At 35.1% G+C, this 10165-nt stretch overlaps 1 protein-coding gene across 3 annotated transcripts in view; it reads right to left on the bottom strand.

Annotated features, from left to right (window-relative positions):
* LOC108974162 (transcription factor CP2) overlaps positions 1-9850 on the bottom strand; it is a 56042-nt gene extending 46192 nt beyond the window's left edge. Inside the window, exons 1-2 of one of the 3 annotated variants that reach the window (XM_018941849.1) lie at positions 9835-9850; positions 5589-7658 (exon numbers count right to left, since the gene is read on the bottom strand). In XM_018941849.1, coding sequence (XP_018797394.1) covers positions 5589-6050 — 462 coding nt within the window. In that variant the 5' untranslated portion in view covers positions 6051-7658; positions 9835-9850. Of the gene's footprint in view, positions 1-5588; positions 8147-9552; positions 9645-9834 lie in introns of those variants that run through there. The other 2 variants (XM_018941848.1, XM_018941847.1) reach the window with 2 other exon arrangements.
* Positions 9851-10165: the final 315 nt, after the last annotated feature.

Raw genomic sequence — 10165 nt, 5'->3', positions numbered from 1 at the left:
TTTCGCAATATTTATTTCTTCATTTGATAAAATAAAGGAATTTATTATGTTGACTTTTGCCCAATGTATTGCGTATGCTATATTTAAAATTTCGTCCTTAATTATTTCTAATTTGTATTTTAACTCTAAAAATGCTTCAATTTCTAAACTTTTTTCATTTGCATGATTTTCATTATATTATTTGTAATATTTGTTATCTCACTAATTTTGCCTATTGTAAGTTTGTTAATTAATACCTTGTTATTTTGTAAGACATTATTTATTTTATTTGGAATTATTTCGTAGTCTTCATGGTTTGGACTTCCTGCAATCAATTTCCATGCGCTACCCAGGAAATTTACTGATCTCTTTAGTTTTTTCTCTACTTTTAGATTGTTAAGTTGGGCTCTTATCTGTGCTATCTAATGGGATATGAAGGGGTAGTTAGACTTTTTGCGGATAGTTTCAATTTTAATAGTCGCTTCTATGTCGTCAAGTGTGTCCGTATATTTTTCTATGTCAATTTCATGTATTATCCTAAATGTTCCTGTTTGTAGTCTAGCCGTTCCCTTTTCTATTGTTATTAATTTGGAGTTTGAGTAGTCGAGGATCTGTACTTCCGCCAGGCATAGCGGTAGTAATATTCTGAAAAAGAGTGTCAGTACATATTTAGTACGTATTCTACCTTTGTGAATTATTTGTCCTTTTTCAGTTAACACGGTACTATTTATATCTTCTTTAACTATTTCCTTACTGTAGCGTTTAGTTAACTCAGTTCCTAATCTCCTATTTTTCTTAACGAATATTCTTAACGAATATTTTAAATTGATATAAAGATATTTCGTCAAACTTGAAAAAAATTTGGTTTTTGAAAACATTAATTGTAACTTCTTTACAAGGGATTAGATTATGACTTGAGCTTTCATCGCTATGAATCGTAGGTGTGAGTGAATTTATTTGTATTGGTATCCTTGAAAGGGCGTCTGCAACTACATTTGTTTTACGAGGTTTGTAAGTTAGTTCGTAATTATATTCTTCTAAAATGGCTTTCCATCGCTTCATTTTACTRTTAGTGTTCTTATGGCTTAAGGCATAGGTAAGAGGTTGATGATCGGTGATAATTTTAACTTTTTTTGAACCGTAGAGGTAATTTCTAAGTGAATTAAGTGACCATATTATACCAAGGATTTCTTTCCCATTAGTTCCATAATGTTCTTCGGCCTTACTTAGAGTTCTCGATATGAAATTAACTGGTCTACCGTCTTGCGATAGGACGGCACCTAATGCGAAATCTGAGGCGTCGGTCCTTAGTTCAAAATCTTTGTCGAAATTTGGATGCGCTAAAACTATATCCTTGGATACTAAAGTATTTTTTATTTTATTAAATGCTTCTAAGGCCTCGTTGTCTAATTCTACTTCTATTTTTTTGGAGTTCCTTTTGTAGACATGACCGGCTTCTCCTCTTAACAGTGCTGTTAATGGTTTGGCTACTTTTCCGTAGTCCTGGATAAATCGTCGGTAATAACCTGACATACCTAGGAAGGATCTTAATTCTTTGAGAGTTTGTGGAACTGAGAATTTAGCTACCGCTTCTACTTTTTCGGAGTTGGTTTTTATCCCATTTGAACTAATTACATATCCTAAGAATTCTGCTTCTTCTTTAGCAAATGTACATTTGTCTAATTAGATTTTCATGTTAGCATTTTCTAAGGTTTGAAATACTAAATCTATATTTTTAAAATGTTCTTCTTCGTTTTTGCCAAATATTATTACATCATCTATGTAAACATAGCATCTTACTCCTATGTGTTGAGGAAGGATATCGTCTAGTGCTCTTTGGAACGTGGCTGGATCATTTTTTAGACCGAAAGGTAAGCGGAGGAATTCATATTTTCCGTTGTTTACGGAAACTGCGGTTTTTTCAATGTCTGACTCGCGGAGTGGAATCTGATGGAATCCACTTTTTAAATCGATAACAGTAAATAGTTTATTTTTTCCCAGATTTGCAAGGACTTCGTTAATTCTGGTATGGGGTGTTTATCAGGGACCGTAACTGAATTGAGTTTACGATAATGTACGAACATTCGACATTTTTTTTCGCCAGAGGTATCTGACTTTTTGTTAACTATCCAAATTGGAGAGTTATACGGAAATTCTCCTTATTATTCCGTTATCTAAGAGTTCTTCGATTTGGAGTTCGATCTCGTATTTTAATGACATGGGGTACGGGTATGGCTTAGAGTAGACGGGGGCTTCGGTTGCTGTCCGGATTTCACCTTTTACTGGTAGGTAAGTTTTTCATCGGGATCGGAAAAAAGGTTTGGACATTTATCAATAATATTATTAATTTTGTTTTGTTGTTCTAATGAGAGATGTGGAATATTGGTTGCCACACTATTTACTTTATATTTTTAATATTATTTTTGTCGGTGTGAATAATTGCTTTTAATTCTTTAAGTGTGTCGTTGCCTATTATGCCGTGGAACGATCCTAGAGTTGGTAGTATGAAAAATTTTATTTTGCCTACCCTTGGTCCAAAAATGTCGACAAAGATACGGTGGGTAATTTCGATTGTTCCGGCAACCGATTTCACTGTAAAGGCTTCTCATTCGGAATGGGATTCCTAATTCTAGTGGATTGAATGTAGTTCTTATTGGATCCGGTATCAATAAGAAAATCTGCTGTGTCTTCGCGCCTTGTTCTAAATTCGTAATAAGGCAACGAAGACGGCGCTAATTTAAAAAATTAATAGTATCAGGTTCGTCTTTACTTGCATTATCGTAGAGATTGTCATCGTATATCCCGTTCGGGTCTAATTCTACCGCGTTAGTAAAAAAATTTCTTTGTATTTTGCTTGGAGGATGAATCAGTTGTGCGGAAATCGGACGTTTGGGTGGTCGATTCTCCTGGAATGTTTTCAGCCTATTCTGATAATTGATTTGTCTTGATCGTATTGATTGGTCGACTTCCATTGGGGTCGGTGGTTTAGGTGATACATTTGGTCTATTTTTAAAGGAGGTATTTTCTCTAGTAATATGGGGGTTGTTCGGGTAATTGTTGAACCTCTGTATGAATCCTTGGTTATTTTGCATATAGTTGGGAGAGTTTTGGGGATATCAGTTTGATTGACGACCGAATGGATGTTGGTCGAAATTTCGTCTGGGGGAGTGGGAATATGTTAATTCGGGGTAAAAAACTCTATTGTAGTTATTAAAGTTGTTATTTCGGGGAACTCGTGGTGGTGATTGAATATTTGCTTTGTATATATTGTTGGCATGATTTATTCTATATGTTATGTTGTCAAGTTTTTGACATAAATGTAGTGCTTGGGGTAAGGCTGTTGGTTCTCTCAACCAGCTTTGAGGAGCTTTGTCCCTACATGAGTTGGTCATAGTCCGTATGGACTCGTCACTTAGCTCAAGACAGAAAATTTTGTCTAATATAAGTGAAAGATGTTGATAAACTTTTTGGTAAAAAGTCGGAATGTCGTCATGGCGTTGGACTAGAGTGGTCATCTGATATTCAAGGGTACCGATGTCCCTTTTATCCGAATAATGCATCATTAGCCATTTTCGAATTTGGCTCCAATCAAGTGGAGTATTGAACGATTCCAATACGGTGTCGGGATCGCTAATTATTTTGTTCCTAATCGCGATTATCGCGAAATATTTAGGGGTATTTTTGACTCCCTCATAAGCTTTAAAGATTCTGTCTACGCTCTTCCTCCAGGACTTAAATTCTCCTGGTCGTCCTGAAAATTCTCTAAGACATTTGACCATGTCTGGAATCTTATCTAATTCATTTATATTATTCGCGTTCATTGTTACGCTGTGTTCGGGTTCAGTGAAGTCAGTTACAGTTTGTAAATTCACTCGTTATAGTACTTCTCGAACTATTGCCGTTATTAGAGTTGGGTTAGGGCTGGGAGGGTTTAAAGGATGGTTTGCCCATAATCTATCCTCATTTGGTTTAACTGTTCTACTAATTCCTCGGCTGTGTTTGGCATTATCTCAAATTTTTTCTCTTAGTTTAATTAATCTTAAAAAAAATTCTTTTGTACGAGCACTTTTTTTTACAATATTGTAATCTTCTTAGAATATTTTGTAAGGCTTACATTAATAATTTCCAGCTTCCCATGGGGTGTTGTTGATCGCTTCGGGGTTGTCCATTTTCCTATATCGATACTGGGGTTCCTCGACGTTTCTAGTCTAGATCCCACATTGTACCATGGGCCGCTCGTTAGCACAGTATGTTTTGTTGTTTTTCGCTTGTTACACTTTCACAATCCCTACCGTCGCCACTCGCGTAGCCTTACTTTTGATTTTCGATTGTCACTTTCGTGCGCACTGGCCCCTGCTCGGGCGCCAGTTAAAAAAACGTATTGTTATTTTTATAAAAAAAAAATATTTTCTTGGAGCTAGATACATAGCTGAGGAATGCACTGCGACCTTAGGTCTATTGTGCCCATTCTTGGAGCTATGCTCCTTTATTGAGTTTCACTAAAGAACTAAAATTTACAATTACCATAGGTTGGCACTTCGCTGACGCTGCGCTTCCCACAGGTTGCCACTACACGTGTCGCACTCTCAGCGATTTAGTGGTGTCATATTACATTACTTTTTGAATGTATGGGGTGCTTACTTATATCCAATAAGAACTAGTCCCTCAGTTTTTAAGATATCGTTTTGAAATTTTCCAAACGTAATTTTTTCTTCCAGAAGCTGCTCATTTGTCGGAACTGCCGATATCGGACCACTATAACATATAGCTGCCATATAAAGTGAATGATCGGTATCAAGTTCTTGAAAAACTGAATGATCGGAATCAAATGCTTGTATGGAAACTTGGCATTTCACGTGGTATCTTCACGAAATTTGGCATGGATTACTGCTTAAAGTAATAATATAATCTCCGAAAAAATTATTCTTATCGGATTATCATAGCACATAACTTTCATAAAAACTGAACACATAGTTACTAACAGAAATGCACCTGTGAAGGGTATATTAGCTTCGGTGCAGCCGAAGTTAATGATTTTTCTTGTTTTTCACTGTGATTGAAAAATCGCATATCGCTACTGCAATCTCTTTTGGTAAATAAAAGTTTTGTGAGTTCTATGAAATGCGATAGCAGTTCCATTTTGTGAATAGCGATTGCGAAGCAGTTCACAAAAATCTTTAGGGTACTTGTAATCGCAATATCAAAAGAGCATAAAACATAAAAGCGGCTGGTATGGAACTACCACCCAATATTTTCTAAGGCCGCTTGGGCGATTAAAATGCCCAAATGCTATTAATTTTAAATGCAAATATTAAAAACATGTTTTAAGTATAGAAGCTTAATCGTTTAATAAGTAATCAGAAGTTGCAACTACTTAAAAATTTTTTAAATTTTAATTTTAATTTTATTTATTGTTAAAACCAAATATAAATTGAGTACAAATGTTTTCATAATTTCATTGTTTTATTTGAGATCACAATAGCAATATAAAGCCACAGTGGTTTAAAAGCAATCACAGGTATCACAGATATTAAAATGGTAATATCGCTCATCATTATAATGTAATGTTAAACTGTTTTGTTATCTATGGGGGAGATAATGGTACTTACCGGGCTATTGTTGTTATTATGCGTAATGTTGCTGGTCTTTCTGTTATTGCCGATACTGCCATTAATATTGGTGTTAATGATATGGTTAATGTTTTCGTCACTATTTCTACTTTGCTGCTGCTGATAATGATTATGATTCTGATGAAGATTACTGGCGGGGTATTCCATTTGATCTGAACAAAAGCTCATTGGTTCTGTTGTCGGATCGGCTTTCAAAGTCGAATCGTTGATTCCTGAGCTTTTGTGCGCCGGCAAATGTTGTAATTGCTGCTGCTGCTCTATATGCAATTGGTGATTGTACTGTTGTTGCTGCTGGAGTTGCAAATCTTGTTGTTGGTGATAATTATAGGGGTATTGGGGGTTTTGTTGTTGGTGTTGTTGTAATGGATATGCATCAAACAATGTTTGCAAATCGAAGTAATTTGGCTGCTGGTGATGTTGCGAAAGCAGCGAAAGCGCCATTCGGTTTTGTAAATATGCCAAGGATTTAATACACGCACTCACACGATCGATTAAAACGCAATATTTGTGTTCAATTACCAATATTTAATAATAAAGTCCCGGAACAAATGTTTTCACTTACATACATACGTTGTTATTATTTCTTTCCGACGCGATTTGTTAGTTTAGAATTTTGGAAGACAACCAAGGAAGTTGTCTTTAGATCTTCCTAATGAAGTTGATGTAGCAAAATAGTGGCGGGTTTCAGAATATATGTACTATAAGCACATATTTTTTAAATTTTTAAGAGTTTGAGGTACAGGGACCTTGCAATATTTATTTTCCACATTCAGGGAAGCTATTTACACTTTGATTTTACTAATAACCGTATGCTTCTTTACGCTAATTTCTACTGTTATTTTATTTACTATTTTATATTGAACTCCTTAATATCGATAAAATGAATATAGATTTGTAACACGAACTAGTTGACTAAATATTTTACTTTGACACTGAAGGCTGTTTTAGTGAAACAATTTGCAAGCTTCACAGCTAAATTGTTTAAAATAACACGAAAAAGGAATTGTACAGCTCCTTTATTCCTGTTGTCTCACGTTGACGATGGCTTCGAAGTAGGGTATTTTCGATTTTCAGCAGCATTTTGTTTATCAGATACATGTAACTCACTTGGTGCTCATTGGAATGGAATCGGAGTTCTTTGTGGTTAGGCTTCTCCATTTATTGAAAGGCAAAGATTTGTTTTCGCGATCGAAAAAGTTAAAAACTCTGTTTGTGTAGTTTATTCTCAAGTATAATTGTTCGTGTGGATTTCTCACTGTTCGCGTTCGCAGCAATTTATCAGTTTAATCAGGCAGCACTCCAGCTTTCTATCGGCTTTGTTGTTGCGCTTATCGCGTCTAGTCAAATGCTCAAATTCTTCATGGTGCTTTGACTGTTTTCGTTCGATGTCCGACAGTATGAAACGAATATTCAGATTAATTTATGTGCACTTTATTGAATATATGAACTTTATTTTCTACTTTAATTGTACCACGTTTTTACTTGTTTTTAGTATTTTTTGACTGGTAATATGATCATTTTTGGAAAATAATAAGCAAATTACGTTCTCAGAAAATGGCGTATTTCTTAAATTATGCCGATTCGCACAACACTCGATTACTTTCTGAAATAGGTTTTTCGTTTTGTTAACAATTCGATACAGTCGCTAGTCGAATTGGTGTGCGATGTATGGTGATTTTCCTATACAATGCCACAAGCGTAATCTTGTTCACTACTCATGTGTGTTTAACTTTTTAGCTTTGTATTACTTATTCAACACTGTATTTATTAATATGATAAGTTCACTTCTGCCCACTTTTTTTGTTTTTTTATGGTTGTTATTGTTTTTCCTTTTTGCTGTTGAGTTGTTGACGCTGTCGTTGTGAGCTCGGCCAGTTAGTAAGAGCGTGATTTTAATGACGTTTCAGCTAGTTTCTCAAACTATAAATGCTCACTCACTGTAAACACATATTTATTATCGTGGAATATTTGTTAAATTTTTAATCAGATTTGCTTGAATTAAAATGTACTTATTAATTGATCCGACTATGTATTTCAATTTGTTCACGCCTGAAACGAAAAACGCCAGTATTTGATATAATTACGCGCACATTCTCGTATATACTTATGTATATCGACAAAATGGACACCCATTTAGGCAACACTAATAAACTTGTATCATTTAGAGTCTTTAGTTGTGATATTTTTCAGTAGTTTAGGTTTTCGGTGAGCGTCTATGGAACGTTAAAGCACGTTAAAGGAGCAATTTTAATACAACGAAGCAATGCTTCGCACAGCGAAATGAGACCAGCATTTTAGTTGAACTTTTGGCTGAATCCAACCACCACCGCTACCGCGCGTCGTTCGTCCACGAGGTCAAAACAAAAATGATCAGGGAGAAATTGTGTCGCTTGCGGGAAACTGCAGAATCCGTATCCAATCAATCGGTTCAGCGATGGTGATGATTCTAGTCTTGCTTGTGTTTCTGTTAACAGATCCAGCTTTAGCGACGATTCAAACACGGACTTCGACAGATCTACTGGTGGCGCTCGCTCGATACTCACGACAAGTACAAAATAAATGAAAACGAGAACGAAAACGAAAACTACTGATGACTGCGACCTAAAAGCTTATTTCATTGCTAACCTATCCATACATATGTATGTATATATGAACATACAAGTATTTACGTCCATTTGTAGTACACACATTTATGTATATTGTCATCAATGTTGCTTTGTTGGCGTTGTCTCCATGTATCGACATACATACATAAGTATTTATATATGTATAGATATTTCTCATGAATCTTACTGATGATAGCTCTACCACCAACAGTCACTTACTACACACATACATACATTCTAGTAACCGTATATAAGTTCGATATAGCTAATTGAATGGGAAATAAGCATGGAAGAGGTCGGGGCTCTTTTGTTCAGATACTTATCTTAATAAACCGTTTAAAAGTATGCAGATGTACTGAGTGTATGTGTGTGTATATGGAAATTTATATTAGTAGTCTGTGAAAAGTAATCAGGGAGTAAACGAGTACGTTGCGATGTAGAAGAGATGGAGAGCTCAAGTAACCTTTGCTGGCAGGTTGGTGAGCTTCATATCCACACACACTTTACACGCAGCTTACTCTTTCGCGCCTCCCTTTGTATTAGGTGTAAACAAATGTACGTACTTAAATAGAAGAGTGTGTGCTTAAATTTGGAATAATTTTTTCTGACAATTAAGTATTATACAAGCCTAATTCGGACAGTCTTGCCTTCGTAAAATATTGTATTCGTGTTAATGTTTGTACGAACGTATTTCAATGCCTTTCCATAAACTAGGTGTACACATTCACGTGAGTATTACATGCTTTTTTACATTTATACGATCATCTATTTCTCAAATTCACCATACACACCCCGATCACGAACTAGAGTTCACATATGTCCATATCGACACATACATACACAAGAATATACATACATATGTACTTGAATATACGTAAGCTTATATGTTTTTGTCACTGGCTTAATACTTTTCAACGAACGTATATGTATGTATGTAATAYATACGAGTATACAATGTATTTTCGTTGTGTATGATAAAATAATAGCGTTTAACTGATCTTGCCTTGTGAGTGGGATGACGATGATTTCACGTTTCAATCAACAAATATTGCACAATTGGCTTTCCTTCGTTCAGCGGTTAGTTCAGTAAAAAAATATAAACATATACATATGTATATATTTTTTTATAACGGTACATTAAAGTCGACACTGTTCTTTAAACATCAATTGTTGATATTTTATTATTGCATACTTCGTTTTGTTCTGATCTTATTCTCGTAGAAGTTGTGCATTATTGTTACTGCCGTTGATATCGCAAACAAATTAACAAGCTCACTTGCCAACAGATACGCTAGTATGGGAATGCTCACAGCCACAAAATCACGACTGATACTCACCCACCTACAACTGAGCACTCACAGTTGGTTCTCGACTGTCTTTTCTCATTAACTCAGCGAATAAAGGAATATTGCTCACAAATTGATAGCGAAACCCCAAACTACGAATATTTGTTTCATATAAATATGTGTATGTATTAACATACGCGCTTAGTTTAAATTTTGATCTAATATCAATTATATTTGCTCGAAGACATTGTTAAAACGTGCTGAGAGACGTTCAGAAAGTTTTATATATTTTACTTATAGTATATATTATAGTATATTGAAAAAGGTCCCGACAATTGACGTTGAAGGAAGCAATAGAAGCGCTAAAATATAACACTTGCTATAATTACAATCGTAACAATCGTACTAACTTCGCTAAATGCGGTATAAGATGGTACGAGTTATGGTTACCAAAAGTTGTTCTCACCATTCACCGAGAATTAGAGCCATGGTTGACCAAATGGTTTTAGTCAGCGAAATAACTTGCTCTACCTACTTCCCATGTGCATGTAGGTATATTCATATATTCATACATACATATGTATGTATGTGATTAGGTTGTTATGCCAACACCGGTAATGCATTTCATACATGCACCTATGTATATATTCATATACTTACATAG

Source organism: Bactrocera latifrons, unplaced genomic scaffold (genome assembly GCF_001853355.1).
Source record: "Bactrocera latifrons isolate USDA-ARS-PBARC rearing strain unplaced genomic scaffold, ASM185335v1 scaffold_530, whole genome shotgun sequence".
In the NCBI taxonomy this organism is placed as follows: domain Eukaryota; kingdom Metazoa; phylum Arthropoda; class Insecta; order Diptera; family Tephritidae; genus Bactrocera; species Bactrocera latifrons.
Note: the sequence above shows the minus strand (reverse complement) of the source record. Positions and strands in the feature narration are given on the sequence as shown.